At 49.7% G+C, this 24,471-nt stretch overlaps 1 protein-coding gene across 1 annotated transcript in view; it reads right to left on the bottom strand.

Annotated features, from left to right (window-relative positions):
- Nucleotides 1-24,471, bottom strand: part of SLC39A4 (solute carrier family 39 member 4) — a 47,413-nt gene that overhangs the window by 4,147 nt on the left and 18,795 nt on the right. Inside the window, exons 6-9 of the mRNA XM_075316042.1 lie at nucleotides 21,118-21,290; nucleotides 18,046-18,201; nucleotides 7,832-7,945; nucleotides 3,448-3,499 (exon numbers count right to left, since the gene is read on the bottom strand). Of these exons, the coding sequence (XP_075172157.1) occupies nucleotides 3,448-3,499; nucleotides 7,832-7,945; nucleotides 18,046-18,201; nucleotides 21,118-21,290 (495 nt within the window). The remainder of the gene's footprint in view (nucleotides 1-3,447; nucleotides 3,500-7,831; nucleotides 7,946-18,045; nucleotides 18,202-21,117; nucleotides 21,291-24,471) is intronic.

Here is a 24,471-nt window from a genome sequence, read left to right as displayed (position 1 = left end):
GAGCTGGACATGATAGAACAGGACTTAAGCTGGAGTTGATGAGACAGGACTTAAGCTGGAAGTGATGGGACAGTACGTGAGGTGGAATGAGGGAACAGGCCGTGAGGTGGAATGATGGACATGAGCTGGAGGTGATGGAACAAGAAGCTGGAAATGATGAGACAGGCTATGAGGTGGAAATGATGTAACAGGACGTGAGCTGGAGATAATGGGACAGGACTTGAGCTTGACATGATGAAATGAGATGTTAGTAGCACGTGATGGACAGGACATGAGCTGGACATCATGGGACAAGGTGTTAGTAGAGTGTTGTAATAATAATAATAATCTTTGTTTAATAGTGCTAACATATTCCACAGAGCTTTACATACATCAGCAATGGTGTCCCCATTGGGGCTCGCAATTTACAGTCTCTATCAGTCTTTGGAGTGTGGGAGGAAATCGGAGAACCTGGAGGAAACACGGGGAGAACATACAAACTCTTTGCAGATGTAGTCCTTGGTGGAATTTGAAGCCAGGATCCCAGTGCTGCATTACATGAGCTGAACTTAATGGGACCAGACATGATCCAAATTTGATGGGAGAGAACACGAGCTGGATGGGATGGGATAGGATGTGAGCTAGACATAATGGGAGAAGACATGAGCTGGATATGAAGAGCCAAGGCATGAGCTGCATGTGATGGAAAATATGTGAGCTTGATGTGATTGGATGAGATGGGAGTCAGATGTGATGGGACAAGATGTATGGTGGATATAATTGGATGTGTGTGAGCAGGGCGTGATAGGCTAGGACAAGGATGGGTGCCATAGGACAGGATGAGAGCCAAACAAGACAGTACAGGACAACAGCTGGATGCAACTAGACAGGGTGATATCTGGATTTGATGGGATAAGATGAGAGTGCCATGTGATGATAGAGGGGGAGACAACGTAGTGGAATAATAGGAGTTGTAGTCTGCACTCCTGATGAAGACGCTGGCTAAGCTTCTAAACTTGTAGAGATAAAACATTTGCCTGTCTTGCTATCTTGGATTTCTTGGATCATAAGCAGCGCAGGCTACTACTCCTATTCCTTCACTACATTGTCTTAACGACAGGTTTCCCGGCCAGAGTGTATTGCAACAACTGAATTACTTGACCTCCTTAGTTGGGGATTAAACAACCCAAACAGGTGAGAAATGTGTTATATCTCACCTACTGATTTCCACCGAACAATACCCTATTAGGCTAAGTTCACACTTCAGTTGTTTTAAATCCGTCAGGTCCGTCAGCAACGGATCAGTCGTTTTCAAGATGTCAACTGATGCAACGGATGTGTTTTTTACAGGATTCCTTTCACAGGAATCCTGTGAAAAAACTGATCCGGTGCGTCCGTTACATCCGTTATGCGTCCGTTTTTTGACGGATCAGTCATGATCCGTTTGTGTTTGGAACAGCCCAGGGGGTGTGCCAAACATGCTGGGCATGCTCAGTAGAGCATGACGGAATCCTGCGCTGGATTCCGTCGTAAGACGGATTATGACGGAATCCAGCACCATAGACATACATTACAAGCTTGACGGATGGCAACGGATTCCTGCGGGGCGCGTTTGTTTTGACGGCCCGAAAAACGTTACATTCTGCGTTGCTCCCCGCTCGGCGGTCAGTCAAAAACGACGGACCGCGACGCAGCGGATGCAACGCAGGGTCATCAGTCGCAATCCGTCACTAATAGAAGTCTATGGGGAAATACTGGATTCCTGCAAAATATTTTGCAGGATTCCGTAATTCCTCAAGGCTACGGATTGTGACTGATGCAAAACAACTGAAGTGTGAACTTAGGCTAAGTTCACATTTCCGCTAAAATGTATCAGTCACAATCCGCTGCTCTTGTAAACAACGGAATCCGTTTAGCGGATTCCGCTGCTCCCATAGACTTGGATGAGCAGCGGATTGTGACTGATGATGCTGCGTTGCACCCTCCGCCCGACTGATCAGTCGTGGAACGACTGACCGCCGGGCGGGAGGAACGCAGCATGTAACGTTTTTTGAGCAGCGAGATCCGTCGGATTTCGCTGCGCATGCTCTCTGGCTCCCTGTCCACGTCACCAGCTTTGGTTGGTTACCCGATATTTACCCTGGTTACGGTGCAAGGAGCCAGCGCTAAGCGGTGTAGGCCCGTAACCAAGGTAAATATCGGGTAACCAAGGTAAACATCGGGTGCTTTGCTGTTACCCGATATTTAGGCTGGTTACGTGTGCAGGGAGGCCGACACTTCCCCGCTCGGCCCCGCCCCCTCCCGCACTCCGCACATGTATGTACACACACACACCTGTCCCCAGCCATGCAGACAAGCACTGCCACTGACACCCTTGTCTGGCCCCGCCCCCCGCTCGGCTCCGCCCGCTCCCACACTCCGCATGTGCACACACATACATACATACATGCACGCACACACACACACACGCACACACACACGCACACACACACACACACACACATACACTCACCTGTCCCCAGCCATGCAGACCGCAGCACTTCCACTGACATCCTCAGCGCCTGGCCCCACCCCCCGCCCGGCTCCGCCCCCTCCCGCATTCAGCATGTGTATAAACACACACACACACACACACACACACACACTCTCACACACTCACACACTCACCTGTCCTGCAGTCCCTGCGGCACTGACGTCCTCAGTGCCACGGCCCCGCTCGGCTCCCCCCCCCCCCCCCCCCCCCGAACTCCGCCCCCCGCACACAACGGAATCCGACAAAGAATTCTGTTCTTTGTCATCCGTTGTACAGCGTTGAACAGCGCATCAGTCACGTGCGTCAAGCGACGCATGTGACTGATACAAAACAACGGAAATGTGAACTTAGCCTTAGCTGTGTTTTTCCTTTATATTTAGGAAGAGGATGAGAGACAGATGCGACAGGACAAAAAAGAGACACGAAAGGACACAATGAGAACTGGAGGCTATAGGACAAGATGTATGGTGAATGTGATGGGACAAGATGTGTGCCAGATATTATGAGATGAGATGAATGGACGTGATGGGACAAGAAGTGAGTCAGATATCATAAGATGAGATGAGATGAATGGTGGACGTGATGGGACAAGAAGTGAGCCAGATATGATGACATGAGATGAGACGAATGGTGGACGTGATGGGAAAAGTTGTGAGCCAGATGTGATGAGATGAGATGAATGGTGGATGTGATGGGACAAGATGTGAGCCAGATATGATGGGTCAGGACGTGAGCCAGCTGTGACAGGAAATAATAGGACATGTGAACTGGATTTTTTTGGATGAGCCAAAAATGATGGGATAGGACATGAACCAGATGCCATGGGACAACAGTGAGCTGGACATGATGGAGCAGGACATGAGCAAGATGGTATTGAACAAGACGTCAGCCAGATGTCATGGGGCAAAATATGAGCTGGGTGTGATGGGACATACCTCGACTTCTTACTCGCGGTGGACTCTTCTGGAACTCAACATCTGAAGAGACCTGGAAAAAACATCAAAATGAGAATCCCCATACCATACTGTACCCCAAAGACAGAACACTTAAATGCTGAGGCATCCTACTGTTACATTGACTTGATGGCTATGCTGAGAATATCTGCTGACCTGGCCTTCTAATGATTGGCACTGGTGAGTACCATGTCCACCGACCACCAAGATGTAAAAAACAGAATGGGAAGTCCCTTCTCTGACTCCACATGACTAGTTCTGGACAATCAAAAGCTGGGTGGGGTATTCTTTTTGGATACAACAAGTTCTCTTGTGTTCCCATGTTATTACCATGAACGACCATAGCCGTGGTAGGAGAACGTGATTAACTGTTTTTAAACTTGTCATTAAAAGAGTCATTCCCTAAGGGCTTTGGTCCCCAGCCTTTTTGACCTTGAGAGCCACATTCATCTCTGAGAGAGGGTCGTGAGCTACATTCAGCTCTGAAAGAGGATCGCGAGACACATTCAACTCTGAAAGAGGATTGCGAGCCACATTCAACTCTGAAAGAGGATCGCAAGCCACATTCAACTCTGAGAGAGGATTGCGAGCCACATTCAACTCTGAGAGAGGGTCACGAGCCACATTCAGCTCTGGTAGAGGATTGCGAACCACATTCAGCTCTGAGAGAGGATCGCAAGCCACATTCAACTCTGAGAGAGGATTGCGAGCCACATTCAACTCTGAAAGAGGGTTGTGAGCCACATTCAGCTCTAATAGAGGATTGCGAACCACATTCAGCTCTGAGAGAGGGTCGTGAGCCATATTCAGCTCTGAGACAGGGTCGTGAACAACATTCAGCTCTAAAGCCAGCTTTACACCTTACAATTAGGTGTGCGATCTCGTATGCGATGTGACACGCCCAGGTTGCATATGGGATCTTATGAGATCACACGTAGGTCGTTCATTTGCTGTCACACGTGCGTTAGTAGTCTATGTTAAATTGATCAATTTTGTGTGCGATCCTTTAGATCATGTGTTCTGTGACGTATGCATTGGGCACCCTTTTTTTTATTTATTTATTGACTTGCCAAGCGTGTGTAATGTGTAGGGATTCGTTTTTACTATGTCATCTGCCATTCAGCTCTGCTACATGGCCGCTAACAGCAGACACAGACAGCCATGTAGCAGAGCTGAATGGCAGATGACAGCAGACACAGACAGCCATGTAGCAGAGCTGAATGGCAGATGACAGCAGACACAGACAGAGCCGCACGATCAGAATGAACTCGGGTTAACTTCACCCAACTTAATTGTCATGCTGCGGCTCTGTCTGTGCCGCGTCCTGATTAGCGGTCACCAGTGAAGGACTCACCGGTGACCGCTAAACTCCTGAGTAACTGAATTGAGCAGCCCTCTCATATGCTTACCAATCCCCGTTCCCCGGCGCAGCGCTGCACGGCATTCACACTGCTCCGGCGGCTTTAACCAGGGTATATGTTTGTGTTTTTTATTTCTAATAAAGGATTTTTTTCAGGTGTGTGTGTGTTTATTTACTGTCACTTACAGATTAATCATGGAAGGTATCTCGGGGAGACGCCTGACATGATTAATCTAGGATTTAGTGGCAGCTATGGGCTGCCATTAACTCCTTATTACCCCGATTTGCCAACGCACCTGGGCAAATCGGGAAGAGCCGGGTACAGTCCCAGAACTGTCGCATCTAATGTATGCGGCAATTCTGGGCGGCTGCTGGCTGATATTGTTAGGCTGGGGGGCTACCAATAACGTGGAGCTCCCCATCCTGAGAATACCAGCCTTCAGCCGTATGGCTTTATCTGGCTGGTTTTAAAATTGGGGACACCGCACGCCGTTTTTTTAAATTATTTAACTATTTATTTCACTGCACAGTTTAGACACGCCCACCGGCTGCTGTGATTGGGTGCAGTGAGACACCTGTCACTCAGCGTGGGGGCGTGTCTCACTGCAACCAATCATAGGCGCCGGTGGGCGGGGAAAGCAGGGAATACGAGATTGTTTAATGAGCGGCCGGCTTTTTCAAAATAGTAAAAGCCGCCGGAGCAGTGTGAATGCCGTGCAGTGCCGGAGATCGGGGATCGGTGAGTATGAGAGAGGGGGTAAGAGGGATAGACTGACATGGACAGAGAGAGAGGGACAGAGATAGTGACCGACTGACAGAGATTAGTGAATGACAGACATTGTGAGGCGCTTCAGAATGCAGCTTTTCAGCTGCGCTCTGAAGCAGACCTTTTATAAGCTGCGGTGCAGAGCACACACCTGCGCACATAGCATCAGACACCAAAATCGTATGAGGGATGTCACACGTTACAATTGACTAGGTTCGTACAACAAAACGTCCAATGTATGAGGAATAAACGACGTGTATGCGATCACCGTATTTGCGTTCAATCTTGATCGCACGTAGGTGTCACACGCAAATACGTCACGAACGATGCCGGATGTGCGTCACTTACAACTTGACCCCGACGACGGATTGAAAGATTTATTGAAGCGTGTAAAGCAGGCATAAGAGATGTTTGCGAGCCATGTTCATCTCTGAGAGAGGGTCATGAGCCACATTCAGCTCTGAGAGAGGGTCACGAACCACATTCAGCTCTGAGAGAGGGTCACGAGCCACATTCAGCTCTGAGAGAGGGTCACAAGCCACATTCAGCTCTGAGAGAGGGTCACGAACCACATTCAGCTCTGAGAGAGGGTCACAAGCCACATTCAGCTCTGAGAGAGGGTCACGAACCACATTCAGCTCTGAGAGAGGGTCACGAGCCACATTCAGCTCTGAGAGAGGGTCACGAGCCACATTCAGCTCTGAGAGAGGGTCACGAGCCACATTCAGCTCTGAGAGAGGGTCACGAGCCACATTCAGCTCTGAGAGAGGGTCACGAACCACATTCAGCTCTGAGAGAGGGTCACGAACCACATTCAGCTCTGAGAGAGGGTCACGAGCCACATTCAGCTCTGAGAGAGGGTCACGAGCCACATTCAGCTCTGAGAGAGGGTCACGAGCCACATTCAGCTCTGAGAGAGGGTCACGAGCCACATTCAGCTCTGAGAGAGGGTCACGAACCACATTCAGCTCTGAGAGAGGGTCACGAGCCACATTCAGCTCTGAGAGAGGGTCACGAGCCACATTCAGCTCTGAGAGAGGGTCACGAGCCACATTCAGCTCTGAGAGAGGGTCACGAACCACATTCAGCTCTGAGAGAGGGTCACGAGCCACATTCAGCTCTGAGAGAGGGTCACGAGCCACATTCAGCTCTGAGAGAGGGTCACGAGCCACATTCAGCTCTGAGAGAGGGTCACGAACCACATTCAGCTCTGAGAGAGGGTCACGAGCCACATTCAGCTCTGAGAGAGGGTCACGAGCCACATTCAGCTCTGAGAGAGGGTCACGAACCACATTCAGCTCTGAGAGAGGGTCACGAACCACATTCAGCTCTGAGAGAGGGTCACGAGCCACATTCAGCTCTGAGAGAGGGTCACGAGCCACATTCAGCTCTGAGAGAGGGTCACGAGCCACATTCAGCTCTGAGAGAGGGTCACGAGCCACATTCAGCTCTGAGAGAGGGTCACGAGCCACATTCAGCTCTGAGAGAGGGTCACGAGCCACATTCAGCTCTGAGAGAGGGTCACGAACCACATTCAGCTCTGAGAGAGGGTCACGAGCCACATTCAGCTCTGAGAGAGGGTCACGAGCCACATTCAGCTCTGAGAGAGGGTCACGAACCACATTCAGCTCTGAGAGAGGGTCACGAACCACATTCAGCTCTGAGAGAGGGTCACGAGCCCCATTCAGCTCTGAGAGAGGGCCTCAAGCCACATTCAGCTCTAAGAGAGGGTCACGAACCACATTCAGCTCTGAGAGAGGGTCAGGAGCCACATCCAGCTCTGAGAGAGGGTCACGAGCCACATTCAGCTCTGAGAGAGGGTCACGAACCACATTCAGCTCTGAGAGAGGGTCACGAACCACATTCAGCTCTGAGAGAGGGTCACGAGCCACATTCAGCTCTGAGAGAGGGTCACGAGCCCCATTCAGCTCTGAGAGAGGTCAGTTCTGAGAGAGGGTCGCTGTATTGACCTTCAAACCCAATAGGAGACTGCCTTTATCGCTGCTGTTTCAGGGTATGCCACACCAAGTGTGCCAGCTGGCAGTGAGCTTGGTCACCAATAAAGGTGACACTTCAGAGAGAAAAAAAATAAACCATAATTTCTGAGCCAACTCTCTGTTATTTTACCCAGTCGGGCACACCACTGACAAAAAGTTAAAGATCTATCCCAAGACTTTTCATGGGGCAAGAACTTATCTACTCTATCCTCAGCATCTTCCACCCTCTTCTCACTAACATACCAGCTCTGTCTGGGACACGGACTGCTTTTGCAGTTTCCTCTTCTTCTTTTCCTCACGGAAATTCTGCAGGTCGACCCCATGGTTGTGTCCGTGGCCTCCATCATCATCACCGTCCTGACAATAAAAAACAACATACAATTAGTCAGGACCAAGCTGCTGATCACCCAACAAATGAGCAAAATGCTCCTTCATCGTGTGAAATGAACTAGAACAATGGCAGCCTATGTGTACTGAACAACATATGGATCACTCCGTGCGCATCACTCAGCTTGGTCTGCATGTGTCAACCCGCTTCTAAAAGGAACCTGTCATGTAAAAAAACACTCTTAACCTGCACATATAGGGTTAATCTGCAGGTTAATGGCGTTCTAAAACTGCCTGGCCGCTGGACTGAGAGCCCGGCTACCAGGAGGAAAGGAGCTTTATTCCTCCCTACAGCCTCGGCTTTCAGTCATAGAGGCACAGCCGGCACAACTTCAGTCAGTGCTTTGTGCATAGTGACTGGCGGCTGTAACTGCTCTCGGCACTGACTGACAGCCGGCTCTGTACTGATTCACTAAGGAGCAGGTTGTCAGTCAGTGCTGCAAAGAGCATGACTAAAGCTGCGCCAGCCATGCCCCTATGACTGAAAGCCGAGGTGGCGGGTGGAAGAAAGGTAATTTCCTCCTGGTAGGGGCTGCACAGTGTTGGAACGTTATTATACTGCAAATTAACCACATGTCTGCAATGTTAATAGCGGTTTTTCCATGACAGGTTCCCATTAAATGACCACCGATCAATAAATGTCTATAGACTGGGAGTTTAATGCTGATGGCTCATCCTGGTAAGCAGCCCCTCTACTGATGGTCTTCACTGTAGCTAAAGTCCCTCATCTTGATAAGATCTCCAGTCTAGAGAAAGGTCATTAGTGTCCTGTAGGTGTTCTCTCTACCTGGAGTCTTTAGTCCAAAGAATGTCTCCTGTCCAGCAATGATCTCTAGTTCAGCAACGGTCTACAGTACAACAGATGTTTCCTGTCCAGTTCCGGTCTCCAGTCCAGTAAATGTCTCGAGTCCAGTAAATGTCTCGAGTCCAGTAAATGTCTCGAGTCCAGTAAATGTCTCCTGTCCAGTAAATGTCTTCTATCCAGTAAATGTCTCAAGTCCAGTAAATGTCTCCTGTCTAGTAAACGTCTCCAGACCAGTAAACGTCTCCAGACCAGTAAACGTCTCCAGACCAGTAAATGTCTCCTGTCTAGTAAACGTCTCCAGACCAGTAAACGTCTCCAGTCCTGTAAATGTCTCCTATCCAGTAAACGTCTCCAATCCAGTAAACGTCTCCAGACCAGTAAACGTCTCCAGACCAGTAAACGTCTCCAGACCAGTAAACGTCTCCAGACCAGTAAACGTCTCCAGTCCAGTAAACGTCTCCTATCCAGTAAACGTCTCCAATCCAGTAAACGTCTTCAGTCCAGTAAACGTCTTCAGTCCAGTAAACGTCTCCAATCCAGTAAACGTCTTCAGTCCAGTAAACGTCTTCAGTCCAGTAAACGTCTTCAGTCCAGTAAACGTCTCCAGTCCAGTAAACGTCTCCAATCCAGTAAACGTCTTCAGTCCAGTAAACGTCTTCAGTCCAGTAAACGTCTCCAGTCCAGTAAACGTCTTCAGTCCAGTAAACGTCTCCAGTCCAGTAAACGTCTCCAGTCCAGTAAACGTCTTCAGTCCAGTAAACGTCTTCAGTCCAGTAAACGTCTCCAGTCCAGTAAACGTCTTCAGTCCAGTAAACGTCTTCAGTCCAGTAAACGTCTCCAGTCCAGTAAACGTCTTCAGTCCAGTAAACGTCTCCAGTCCAGTAAACGTCTCCAGTCCAGTAAACGTCTCCAGTCCAGTAAACGTCTTCAGTCCAGTAAACGTCTTCAGTCCAGTAAACGTCTCCAGTCCAGTAAACGTCTTCAGTCCAGTAAACGTCTCCAGTCCAGTAAACATCTCCAGACCAGTAAACGTCTCCAATCCAGTAAACGTCTTCAGTCCAGTAAACGTCTCCAGTCCAGTAAACGTCTCCAGACCAGTAAACGTCTCCAGACCAGTAAACGTCTCCAGTTCAGTAAACGTCTCCAGTCCAGTAAACGTCTCCAATCCAGTAAACGTCTCCAGTCCAGTAAACGTCTCCAGTCCAGTAAACGTCTCCAGTTCAGTAAACGTCTCCAGTTCAGTAAACGTCTTCAGTCCAGTAAACGTCTCCAGTCCAGTAAACGTCTCCAGTCCAGTAAACGTCTCCAGTCCAGTAAACGTCTCCAGTCCAGTAAACGTCTCCAGTCCAGTAAATGTCTCCAGACCAGTAAACGTCTCCAGACCAGTAAATGTCTCCAGTCCAGTAAACGTCTCCAGACCAGTAAACGTCTCCAGTCCAGTAAACGTCTCCAGTACAGTTAACGTCTCCTGTCCAAGAAAAAGCATCTAGTGAGTAGAAATGAGCAGATCGATCCACAGAGGGTCTAATTTGAGTCGATGTTTCTGAAATCTGAAGTTCTACACAAATTTGAACAATTTGCAAGTTGATTCGCAAGGATCACAAAAAAAAAAGCACTCTGCCATTTGTCATATGCTGCACACTCAGTGAGCAATCTAATGGCGTCTGGTGTAGCTGCATGGGCTGCCCCATAATGCTCTGCATCAACCTGATCTCATGATGAAACACATCCGACCACAGGGGCTATCACAGGTAGTATAAAACTGTGCAGGGATAGGAGCTCAGAGCATAAAGCATAGGGATAGATAAAGGCCTCATGTGATTGTGGTGAGGGATAATGGAAGTGACAGTCTGACAGAAGAAGCGTCGACACCTTTGAAGTGTGGAGCTGGAGAAGGATATTATCAATACCATGGATGGCAAGAAGTAGAAACAAATCAATTCTGGAACAAATCAGCCAGACATGTCACTGGAAGCAAGAATCACCAAGCTACACATGATACGAAGAGAAAAATCACTTGAGAAGGACATCATGGTCAGAAGAATAGAAGGAACAAGGCAAAGAGGTAGACCAGCAACCCAATGGCTTGACCCCGGTGGACTTATCTAGGTGGAGAAGACCCTGGTGGACCTATCTAGGCGGAGAAAACCATGGTGGACCTATCTACCGGAGAAGACCCTGGTGAACCTATCTAGGCGAAGAAGACCCTGGTGGACCTCTTTAGGCAGAGAAGACCCCGGTGGGCCTATCTTGGCAGAGCAGACCCTGGTGGGCCTATCTAGGTTGCACAAGCTCAATCTTCCTACAGACCGTTCATCCATCAAGTCACCATGGCTCAAGCTGAAGGCTGAGAACACCCTGGTAGACCTATGTAGGCGGCGAACACGCTGGTGAACCTATCTACGGTAGGTGGAGAAGACTGTGGTGGACCTATCTAAGCGGACAAGACCATGGTGGGACTATCTAGGCGGAGAAGACCCTGGTGGACCTATCTAGGCGGAGAAAACTGTGGTGGACCTATCTAAGCGGAGAAGACCCTGGTGGGCCTATCTAGGCGGAGAAGACCCGGTGGACCTATCTAGGTGATGAAGACCCTGGTGGGCCTATCTAGGCAGAAAAGACCCTGGTGGGCCTATCTAGGTTGCACAAGCTCAATCTTCCTACAGAGCGTTCATCCATCAAGTCACCATGGCTCAAGCTGAAGGCTGATTAAAAATAAAGTCGTAGTATGTGAATAGAAATCCAGGATCCATGATATCCGGTTAGCTGTGGTGTCCTCTCCTCATCGCCCCTCACTGTGTGACTGTGAATTATACTGTCAGGGCCAGGTGGACGGGCAGACCCAGGAGGTGGATCCACTGGGCCGAACTCCTAGATGGTGGTAAGGGGTCCGGTAGCTGGAGCACTATAGGCAGCAGAACAGTCCGTGCACAGGAGTATAACGGAGAAGTCCCTGGGACTACGGAGTCACTGGTGGTAGTCCGGGTGACGCAGCTCAGGTTCGGAAGCCGAGAAGATGTCAGGCGGGGTCCGGAACCTTTGGAGCGAGATGACAGGTCACCGCAGGGATCCGAGATGGTACGGACTGTCAGGATGGCAGATGGACTGCGTTCGGGGTTCGGGATTCGGTCTGGACCGGATGGCGAGGCAGGCACGGCTCTACAAGAGAGATAGGTGAGTATATACACATATACACCAGGAGACCTGACTCCTAGCTTAAGAAACACGAAGATCAGGCCCCGCCCCCTTGGACATAAACCCCCTTTATACCCTGTACCTGTTTTGCATCATTTCCTGTTAATGGACGCTGGCCCTTTAAGAAAGGGTCAATGACCGCGCGCGCGCCCTAATGCGCATGCGCGCTGCCCGAGTGCCAGAAGCCAGAGCAGGAAGCTGCGAGGAGGAAGCAGCAGGGCCAGGATGGGGCTGTGAAGCCGACGGACGCCGGGTGCGGGGACCAGGACGCTGGGGACGCGCTGGCAAGGGGTGCTGGAGAGCGGGGAGCGGCGGTGACCGGACCAAGGAACCGGGAAGCGAGACGGAGGACCCGGGGAGCGTGACAGGTGAGCCGGAGGGCAGCACAGGGGACCCGGGGAGCGTGACAGTACCCCCCCCCCCACGCCCCCCTCCCCGCAACTGGGACAGGAAGGCACGGATCAGCGGAGTACCCACATTCTCCCGGGGTTCCCAGGACCTATCCTCAGGACCATACCCTGCCCAGTCCACCAGGAAGAACTGTCGACCCCGTACGGTCTTCATGGCCACGATATCCCTTACCGCATAGATGTCGTCATCGGCAATAGGTGGAGGAGCCGAACTGGCAGCAGCGGAGAAGGGACCCAGGACAACCGGCTTGAGCAGGGAGACGTGGAATGAGTTGGGTATCCTCATCGTGGCCGGGAGCTGCAGCTTGTAGGAGACCTCATTGATCTTGTTGAGGACTTTAAACGGCCCGATGTAGCGAGGACCCAGCTTGTAGGATGGTATCTTCAATCGGACGTACTTGGATGCAAGCCAGACTAGATCTCCAGGAGAGAAACACGGAGGATCCAGATGTCTCTTGTCTGCGTGTCTTTTCATCCGCAGGGAAGCACGCCCAAGGGACGCCTTGACAGAGTCCCAAATGGTTGCAAAGTCACGGGCTACAGTATCAGCAGCAGGGACATCCGAAGAAGGGGATACAGGCAATGGGACGGAGGGCTGAAGTCCGTAAACGACATGGAAGGGAGAGCTGGAGGACGACTCACTGATGTGGTGGTTATGGGAGAATTCAGCCCAAGGAAGAAGCGTGGACCAGTCGTCGTGATGGGCGTTGACATAGTGACGTAAGAAAGAGGTCAATATTTGATTGACCCTCTCCACTTGGCCATTAGACTGAGGATGGTATGCAGATGAAAAGTCCAGAGTCACTCCCAGATGGTTGCAGAGAGCCCTCCAGAAGCGGGAGGTGAACTGAGTTCCTCTATCGGATACGATGTGAGATGGAAAGCCATGCAAGCGGAAGATGTGATGTATGTAGGCGTCCGCGAGTTCCTGAGCAGAGGGCAATCCAGCCATAGGGACGAAATGAGCCATTTTAGAGAATCGATCCACCACGACCCATATGACTGTGTGTCCGGAGGACAATGGCAAGTCTGTAATAAAGTCCATCGCTATGTGTTGCCACGGAACTGAAGGTATCGGCAGAGGCAGAAGACGGCCATATGGCAGGTGTTTGGGCGTCTTGTTCCTGGCACAAGAGGAGCAGGCAGAGACAAAAGCAGCGACGTCCGTGCGAAGGGATGGCCACCAGTAATGGCGTACAATCGCACCCCATGTTCTCTTCTGACCAGCATGACCGGCTGTTTTCGAGGCATGACCCCAGTGTAACACTTTTTGCCTGTCTGTCTCAGAGACATAGGTCTTCCCGGGCGGTATCTGGGCCAGGGTGACAGGGGCCACCGGAATGATTTTGCTAGGACAGATGATGGGTTGGGTAGTCTCCTCCTCCTGCTCCATGGGCATGAAAGACCTGGACAAGGCATCAGCGCGTACATTCTTGTCCGCGGGTCGGAAATGGAGCTGGAAATCAAACCTGGCAAAGAATAAGGACCACCTGGCTTGCCGTGGGTTCAGTCGCTGAGCAGACCGCAGGTATTCCAGGTTCTTGTGGTCCGTGTAAATGATAACGGGGTACACTGCTCCTTCCAGAAGGTAGCGCCATTCCTCCAGAGCCAGTTTGACTGCCAAGAGCTCTCGGTCACCGATGGTGTAGTTGCGTTCAGGCGCAGAGAAGCTCTTGGAGAAGAATCCGCAAGTCACCATCTTCCCGGAGGAGGATTTCTGCATGAGCACTGCTCCGGCTCCTGAGGAGGAGGCATCCACCTCCAAGGTGAACTGGCGGTTTAACTCCGGACGGTGAAGTACAGGAGAGGAGGCAAATGCCCGCTTCAGCGAGCCAAACGCGGCGTCGGCCGCAGGTGACCAGTCCTTTGGATTAGCCTCCTTCTTGGTCAAAGCGGAGAGAGGAGCAGTCAGAGCCGAGAAGTGAGGGATGAACTGGCGGTAATAGTTGGCGAATCCCAGGAAGCGTTGGATTGCCTTCAGTCCAGAAGGAGGAGGCCAGTTGAGAATGGAGGAGACCTTCTTTGGATCCATCTGCAGTCCGGTATCAGAGATGATGTACCCCAGGAAGGGGAGAGAAGACTGCTCAAAGACACACTTCTCATACTTCGCGTACAGACGATTCTCTCTCAGTCTTTGTAGAACCAGCTGCACGTTCTCTCTGTGGGTCTGGAGGTCCAGAGAGAAGACAAGGATGTCATCCAGATATACTACCACACAGAGGTAAAGAAGGTCCCGGAAGACGTCGTTCACCAGTTCTTGAAAGACGGCTGGGGCGTTACACAGGCCGAAGGGCATCACGCAGTATTCATAGTGCCCATCGCGAGTGTTGAACGCGGTCTTCCATTCGTCCCCAGAGCGGATGCGGACCAGATTGTAAGCACCCCGAAGATCCAGCTTGGTGAACACACGAGCTCCTCTAAGCCGGTCAAACAATTCAGGGATGAGCGGCAGAGGGTACTTGTTTTTTACGGTGATTTGATTCAAACCCCGGTAGTCTATGCATGGGCGTAAGTCGCCCTCTTTCTTCTTGACAAAGAAGAAACCTGCTCCAGCAGGAGAGGAGGATCTCCGGATGAATCCCCTTGCCAGGCTCTCTGTGATGTAAGTAGACATGGCCCTTGTTTCGGCTGGAGACAATGGATATATCCGTCCTCGAGGTGGTGTAGTTCCAGGGAGCAGGTCGATGGCACAATCGTAGGGACGATGTGGCGGAAGTACCTCGGATTCCTTTTTATCAAAGACGTCTGCAAAGGACCAATAGGCCGAGGGCAGCCCCGGTAGGTTTTCTGGAACCGGAGGTCGTCGGATGGGTTGTATGGTCTTCAGGCACTTCTCATGGCACGAAGAGCCCCATCGGGTGATTTCGCCAGTGCCCCAGCTGACTGATGGTTCGTGTGTCCGCAACCAGGGAAGTCCCAGCAGGATTTGATGGGACATGTGTGGGAGGACGTAGAGAGCGATGTTCTCGGTGTGCAGGGCACCGATACGCAGTTCCACCGGCTTGGTGATCCAGGAGATGGTGTCAGAGAGGGGTCTCCCATCCACAGAGGCAATCACGAGGGGCTTGTCAAGTGGAGTAACAGGCACCTGGTACTTGTCCACCGTGGCCTGCTGGATGAAATTGCCTGCTGCCCCGGAATCGAGGTATGCCTCAGCCGTGAACCGCGTCTCTCCCGTTGTCACTTGCACAGTCCATGTAACCGGGTCTGAGAGAGTCCCAGCACCTAGGGTGGCCTCTCCTACCAACCCTAGGCTTTGGAGTTTCCCGGCCTCTCAGGACAGGAGCGTAGCAGGTGTGAGTCCTCTCCGCAGTAAAAGCAGAGGCCCTTGGCGAGCCGCTCAGCTCTACGTTGTTCAGACTGCCGCACTCTGTCGATCTGCATGGGCTCGTGGACGGGGGCCCCAGCTGTTGATGACTGAAGTACGGAGGGCTTCTGCGGAGGAGAGGAATGCCGTACCGGACGTCTCTCACGGGACACTTCCTTGGATCGCTCCTGAAAGCGGATGTCCACTCGGGTCGCTAGGGTAATCAGGGCATCCAGGGTGGTCGGTACGTCACGACCCGCCAGCTCATCTTTAATTCGCCCCGAGAGTCCTTCCCAGAAGGCGGCGGTTAGGGCTTCGTTGTTCCACCCGAGTTCCGAAGCCAAGGTGCGAAACCGGATTGCGTATTGGCCCACCGTCAGAGTCCCCTGACGCAGCCGGAGAAGAGACGAAGCAGACGCGGAGGCGCGTCCGGGCTCCTCAAAGGTGCCACGGAATGCCTGCAGGAAGTCCTGGATGTTCGTGGTCACAGGATCCCCCTTCTCCCACAAGGGGTTCATCCACGCCAGTGCCTCACCCTCTAGATGGGACATGATGAAGGCGACCTTGGCTTGATCAGAGGCAAACAAATGCGGCAGCTGCGTGAAATGGAGGGAGCATTGGTTTAAGAATCCCCTGCAGGTCTTGGGGTCTCCGGCGTACCGGGGTGGTGAGGCCAAACGAAGTCTGGAAGTATCTGAAGAAGTCGCCACGGGAGCTGGAGCCGTGGCTTGACTAGTGGAGGCCCGGGATGCTGAAGACGTGACTGCCGCTTGTAGCGTGTTCAGGCGGGCGTCCACAGAAGACATAAATTGCAGCATGCGGGTCTGAGTCTCACGCTGGCGTTGGAGTTCCTCCTGTACGGCTGCTAGTGCTGCAGCGGGATCCATGGCCTGATCTTACTGTCAGGGCCAGGTGGACGGGCAGACCCAGGAGGTGGATCCACTGGGCCGAACTCCTAGATGGTGGTAAGGGGTCCGGTAGCTGGAGCACTATAGGCAGCAGAACAGTCCGTGCACAGGAGTATAACGGAGAAGTCCCTGGGACTACGGAGTCACTGGTGGTAGTCCGGGTGACGCAGCTCAGGTTCGGAAGCCGAGAAGATGTCAGGCGGGGTCCGGAACCTTTGGAGCGAGATGACAGGTCACCTCAGGGATCCGAGATGGTACGGACTGTCAGGATGGCAGATGGACTGCGTTCGGGGTTCGGGATTCGGTCTGGACCGGATGGCGAGGCAGGCACGGCTCTACAAGAGAGATAGGTGAGTATATACACATATACACCAGGAGACCTGACTCCTAGCTTAAGAAACACGAAGATCAGGCCCCGCCCCCTTGGACATAAACCCCCTTTATACCCTGTACCTGTTTTGCATCATTTCCTGTTAATGGACGCTGGCCCTTTAAGAAAGGGTCAATGACCGCGCGCGCGCCCTAATGCGCATGCGCGCTGCCCGAGTGCCAGAAGCCAGAGCAGGAAGCTGCGAGGAGGAAGCAGCAGGGCCAGGATGGGGCTGTGAAGCCGACGGACGCCGGGTGCGGGGACCAGGACGCTGGGGACGCGCTGGCAAGGGGTGCTGGAGAGCGGGGAGCGGCGGTGACCGGACCAAGGAACCGGGAAGCGAGACGGAGGACCCGGGGAGCGTGACAGGTGAGCCGGAGGGCAGCACAGGGGACCCGGGGAGCGTGACATATACCACTGTGATATATGGCAGGACTGTGACAGCAGCAGGGCGGTATTACAGCAGACTAAATACAAATCCTGAATCCAAGTCTTGCTTCTGTGTGTTGATGAACTTTGCTCTGGGCTGCACCATTTTTTTTAAAGAGAAATCTCTCAAATCCTGAAACTAGATTTCCTGGTCACATCCTGTTTTCTAAAGGCGCATGGATGTTTTTTCTTCACCCTTGAAAGGGAATCTGTCAGCGGGCTTTTGTACCTCATCTGAAAGCAGTATGATGTAGGAAAAGAGACCCTTAATCTAGTGAAGGTCACCATCCCAAAAATGTCAAGGTCGAGCAAAGGACACCAGTCCAGCGAAGGACACAAGTCCAGCGAAGGACACGACTCCAGCAAAGGACACTAGTCCAATGAAGAACACTGGTCCAATAAAGGACACCAGTCCAGCGAAGGACACCACTCCAGCGAAGGACACTGGTCCAATGAAGAACACTGGTCCAGTAAAGGACACCAGTCCAATGAAGGTCTCCTGTCCAGTGAACAACCCCAGTTCCTTCTATTTGTGTTATGATTTATGAGGAGTCGTTCATTCTGCAGATAAATCTTGGGGGCCTCCTGCAGGTCAGAGACCCACCCCCCAACCACGATGTTCCCAATTTACAATCTATTGATTCACCTCATGTTTTACCAGTAGACCAAAGATCTTCTCCAGGAGGAAGAAAGCATAGAGACCACCCAAGACTGCCAAAAGTTTCCACATATGAGTGCGGTCTTCTTCTTCGTGACCGTGAGCGTGGCCATCGGATTCACTGTGTCCGTGCAGACCCAGGAACTGTGCAAACAGCAGAAAGTGGACAAAACCAGAACAGAACAAACATTAGCCCTAAACTCTGCAGTGTATAAGCACAGACAGCAGGGGGCGGTATAATGTGTGCAGTGTATGAGCACAGACAGCAGGGGGCGGTATAATGTGTGCAATGTATCAGCATAGACAGCAGGGGGCGGTATAATGTGTGCAATGTATCAGCATAGACAGCAGGGGGCGGTATAATGTGTGCAGGGTATAATGTGTGCAGTGTATTAGCATAGACAGCAGGGGGCGGTATAATGTGTACAGGGTATCAGCATAGACAGCAGGGGGCGGTATAATGTGTGCAGGGTATCAGCATAGACAGCAGGGGGCGGTATAATGTGTGCAGGGTATCAGCATAGACAGCAGGGGGCGGTATAATGTGTGCAGGGTATAATGTGTGCAGTGTATTAGCACAGACAGCAGGGGGCGGTATAATGTGTGCAGGGTATCACCACAGACAGCAGGGGGCAGTATAATGTGTGACATGTATAATGTGTACAATGCATAATATGTGCAGTGTATAATGTGTAAAGTGTATCAGTACAGACAGCAGGGGGCGGTATAATGTATGCAGTAAATAATGTGTGCAGTGTATAATGTGTATAATGTGTGCAGTGTATAATGTGTGCAGTGTATAATGTGTATAATGTGTGCAGTGTATAATGTGTGCAGTGTATCACCACAGACAGCAGGGGGCAGCATAATGTGTTTAATGTGCGCAGTGTATAATGTTTGCAGTGTATAATGTGTGAAATGTATCAGTACAGACAGCAGGGGGCGGTATAATGTGTGCAATGTATAATGTGTGCAGCGTATAATGTGTGCAGTGTATCACCACAGACAGCAGGGGGCGGCATAATGTGTATAATGTGCGCAGTGTATAATGTGTGCAGTGTATCACCACAGACAGCAGGGGGCGGCATACTGTGTATAATGTGCGCAGTGTATAATGTGTGCAGTGTATAATGTGTATAATGTGTGCAGTGTATAATGTGTATAATGTGTGCAGTATATAATGTGTGCAGTGTATAATGTGTATAATGTGTGCAGTGTATAATGTGTATAATGTGTATAATGTGTGCAGTGTATAATGTGTATAATGTGTGCAGTATATAATGTGTGCAGTGTATAATGTGTATAATGTGTGCAGTGTATAATGTGTATAATGTGTATAATGTGTATAATGTGTGCAGTGTATAATGTGTATAATGTGTGCAGTGTATAATGTGTATAATGTGTATAATGTGTGCAGTGTATAATGTGTATAATGTGTGCAGTATATAATGTGTGCAGTGTATAATGTGTATAATGTGTGCAGTGTATAATGTGTATAATGTGTGCAGTATATAATGTGTGCAGTGTATAATGTGTATAATGTGTGCAGTGTATAATGTGTATAATGTGTGCAGTGTATAATGTGTGCAGTGTATAATGTGTGCAGTGTATAATGTGTATAATGTGTGCAGTGTATAATGTGTATAATGTGTGCAGTGTATAATGTGTATAATGTGTGCAGTGTATAATGTGTATAATGTGTGCAGTGTATAATGTGTGCAGTGTATAATGTGTGCAGTGTATCACCACAGACAGCAGGGGGCGGCATAATGTGTATAATGTGTGCAGTGTATAATGTGTGCAGTGTATAATGTGTATAATGTGTGCAGTGTATAATGTGTATAATGTGTGCAGTGTATAATGTGTATAATGTGTGCAGTGTATAATGTGTATAATGTGTGCAGTGTATAATGTGTGCAGTGTATAATGTGTGCAGTGTATCACCACAGACAGCAGGGGGCGGCATAATGTGTATAATGTGTGCAGTGTATAATGTGTGCAGTGTATCACCACAGACAGCAGGGACGGCATAATGTGTATAATGTGTGCAGTGTATAATGTGTGCAGTGTATCACCACAGACAGTAGGGGGCGGCATAATGTGTATAATGTGTGCAGTGTATAATGTGTGCAGTGTATCACCACAGACAGCAGGGGGCGGAATACTGTGTATAATGTGTGCAGTGTATAATGTGTGCAGTGTATAATGTGTGCAGTGTATAATGTGTGCAGTGTATAATGTGTGCAGTGTATAATGTGTGCAGTGTATAATGTGTGCAGTGTATAATGTGTGCAGTGTATCACCACAGACAGCAGGGACGGCATACTGTGTATAATGTGTGCAGTGTATAATGTGTGCAGTGTATCACCACAGACAGCAGGGGGCGGAATACTGTGTATAATGTGTGCAGTGTATCACCACAGACAGCAGGGGGCGGCATAATGTGTATAATGTGTGCAGTGTATAATGTGTATAATGTGTATAATGTGTGCAGTGTATCACCACAGACAGCAGGGGGCGGTATACTGTGTATAATGTGTGCAGTGTATAATGTGTGCAGTGTATAATGTGTGCAGTGTATAATGTGTGAAGTGTGTCACCACAGACAGTAGGGGGCGGTATACTGTGTATAATGTATGCAGTGTATCAGCACAGACAGCAGGGGGCGGTATACTGTGTACAATGTGTGCAGTGTATAATGTGTGAAGTGTGTCACCACAGACAGCAGGGGGCGGTATACTGTGTATAATGTGTGCAGTGTATCAGCACAGACAGCAGGGGGCGGTATACTGTGTACAATGTGTGCAGTGTATAATGTGTGAAGTGTGTCACCACAGACAGCAGGGGGCGGTATACTGTGTATAATGTGTGCAGTGTATAATGTGTGCAGTGTATAATGTGTGCAGTGTGTCACCACAGACAGCAGGGGGCGGTATACTGTGTATAATGTGTGCAGTGTATCAGCACAGACAGCAGGGGGCGGTATACTGTGTACAATGTGTGTAGTGTATCAGCACAGCCAGCTGTTTTCAGCACAGTTTAGTAATAATAATCTGTTACCTGGGGGATAAGGTGTAGAATTGCGTCTCCGGTCAATGACCCGACTGCCAGACTGACAAAGAACTGAATGACGTACTGATAGACCGCTGTGCAGGCCGTGCACAGCAGGACCACAATGCCGAACAGCGAACACAGGCAGACGATCAGCGTGGCGATACTGCCGTAGAGGTATTCTGTGGAGTACAGGAGAACGGTCAGACACTGTGGTAAGAATGTCACAATGTGACTGTAGGATAGCTGGAGACAAGGGGCTCATATTCTCTCCTTAAGGCTATTGGACCCTTGGCTTTCCCTAACCTCAGGATTACCCCTGATGGTGGAGATGACGGAGTCTTGTGCCTTACTATACTCCTGAGTAACGCTCATCTGCTCCCCCATGAAAGGAAGGGGCAGGAGTGTGAGGGAAACACAGATTTAGACAGACAGGGATAACAAAGGCTCAGTCACACTTCACACTCTCACGAACAAACAGTAAGAAACTAAAGTGGAAAGCAAGTGAAGCTAGGCAGCAACAAAAGACACCAAGGGTTAACACCACAACCACTCACAACAATGATACACTCAACCACCAGTAAGCCTGGATAAATCCACCTCTCCAGACCAGTATAGACAAGCTATAGCTAGCATTATAAGAACAGTCCAGCCAGCACATAGAGGAAGAGAGTGAATATGACTGGCTCTCCCATAGCAGGTGACTAAAGAAGACTAACAAGCAGACCAGCAGAGATTAACTCTTGCTAGCCTGCCTATGAACTACAAGTCTGTGAGTCGACATCTGAGTTTCCTTGCCCTGATCACAGACCTCAGAGAAGTTAGAAGGCAGAATACCAGCATTCTGGAGTTTCCACAGATCCTTACACCATCATGACAGTCGGCAATGCCTGCATAAACTTCCTTGTGACAGTACTCCTCCCTCTTACAGGGGCCTCTGGATCCTCAAATCCTGGCTTTTCTGTATGAAGATGATGTAAAGTCCTAACCAGGCGCTCAGCATGGATATCAGAGGCTGGTACCCAAGCCCTCTCCTGAGGACCATAACCCCGCCAATGGAGCAAATATTGCAACGAATGGCACATAGGACAAAACAAGAATCAACAATATTGGACACCTGGAATTATAAAGGCCCATCGAGTAAAACCGGAGGCGGAGGTAAAGGACAAGGGGCTTCTGAACCCACATATTTCTTTAACAGATATTGTTATACACTGTGTGCAGAATTATTAGGCAGATGAGTATTGTGATCACATGACACTTTTTATACATGTTGTCCTACTCCAAGCTGTATAGGCTGAGAGCCAACTACCAATTAAGTAAATCAGGTGATGTCATCTCTGTAATGAGGAGGGGTGCGGTGTAATGAAATCAACGCCCTATATAAGGGGGGCTTAATTATTAGGCAACTTCCTTTCCTTTGGTAAAATGGGTCAGAAGAGAGATTGGACGGGCTCTGAAAAGTCCATATTGTGAGATGTCTTGCAGAGGGATGCAGCAGTCTTGAAATTGCCAAACATTTGAAGCGTGATCACCGAACAATCAAGCGTTTCATGGCAAATAGCCAACAGGGTCGCAAGAAGCGTGTTGGGCAAAAAAGGCGCAAAATAACTGCTCATGAATTGAGGAAAATCAAGCGTGAAGCTGCCAAGATGCCATTTGCCACCAGTTTGGCCATATTTCACAGCTGCAACGTTACTGGAGTATCAAAAAGCACAAGGTGTGCCATACTCAGGGACATGGCCAAGGTAAGGAAGGCTGAAACCCACCACCTCTGACCAAGAAACATAAGATAAAACCTCAAGACTGGGCCAAGAAATATCTTAAGACTGAGTTTTCAAAGGTTTTATGGACTAATGAAATGAGAGTGACTCTTGATGGGCAGATGCATGGGCCAGAGGCTGGATCAGTAAAGGGCAGAGAGCTTCACTCCGACTCAGACGCCAGCAAGGTGGAGGTGGGCACTGGTATGGGCTGGGGTCATCAAAGATCAACTTGTGGGACCTTTTCAGGTTGAGGATGGAGTGAAGTTCAACTCCCAGACCTACTGCCAGTTTCTGGAAGACAACTTCTTCAAGCAGTGGTACAGGAAGAAGTCGGTATCGTTCAAGAATAACATGATTTTCATGCCGGACAATGCTCCATAACATGCATCCAACTACTGCACAGCATGGTTTGCCTATAAAGTCTAAAAGATGAAAAAATAATGACATTCCCCCCTTGTTCACCTGATCTGAACCCCATAGAGAACCTGTGGTCCCTCATAAAATGTGAGATCTACAGGGAGGGAAAACAGTGCACCTCTGGGAGCAGTGTCTGGAGGCTGTGGTGGCTGCTGCACGCAATGTTGATCGTAAACAGATCAAGCAATGACAGAATCTATGGATGGTCGACTGCTGAGTGGCATCAGAAAGAAAGGGGCCGATATTGGGCACTCATTTTTTGGGGTTTTGTTTTTGCATGTCAGAAATGTTTATTTCTAAATTTTGTGCAGTTATATTGGTTTACCTGGTGAAAATAAACAAGTGAGATGGGACTATATTTGGTTTATATTAAGTTGCCCAATAATTCTGCACAGTAATAGTTACCTGCAAAAACAGATCCTCCTAAGGCCTAAAACACACTTCTGCAAAAAAAAGTACGTATCTCACGGTCCGTTTTTTAGGGGCGTTTCTCCGGTACGTATGGCATCCGTGTGATGGTGTATGCGAGCCGTGTGTGCGTGTGGAATGTCCGTATTGACATAAAATACGTACGTGTGCTGTCCGTGTGCTGTCCGTGTGCTGTCCGTTTTTAAAGGCCCGCATTCTTACCCAATTAATGTTGTTAATCATTCATCATGAGATCCTGGTGTTTTTGTTTGCCATCATTTGACCTGATAGATTGGTAACAAGTGTTTCAGATTTTGTGATTAAAAACGGACACGGACGATACGTGCTGAACACGGACATACTCCATGTGCGGTCCGTGCAGGCACGGACCCATAGACTAAAGCGGGTCCATGACATGTCGTCCGTGTAGAAAAGCGAACACACGTACTTACCACACGGACACACGTTCCGTGTGATTTTACGTGTGTGTGCCATCTACCATTGAATAACATGGGTCTCCGTGTCTCCGGTACGTGCAAATACGTACTGCACACGTACAAATTACACGGATGTGTGTTGCGGGTCTAAGATAGCCAAATCTAAAAACCCCACTCCAACTACCAAAAATATTAGGCTTTGATATTTATGAGTCTTTTGGGTTGATTGAGAACATAGTTGTTGATCAATAATAAAACAATCCTCTAAAATACAACTTGCCTAATAATTCTGCACACGGTGTATTATGGATGTTGAAAGATTCAGGTAATTCCAG

This window comes from Anomaloglossus baeobatrachus, chromosome 6 (assembly GCF_048569485.1).
Source record: "Anomaloglossus baeobatrachus isolate aAnoBae1 chromosome 6, aAnoBae1.hap1, whole genome shotgun sequence".
Taxonomy (NCBI): Eukaryota; Metazoa; Chordata; class Amphibia; order Anura; family Aromobatidae; genus Anomaloglossus; species Anomaloglossus baeobatrachus.
The sequence above is the reverse complement of the archived record's forward strand: the minus strand, read 5'-3'. Positions and strand labels throughout refer to the sequence as shown.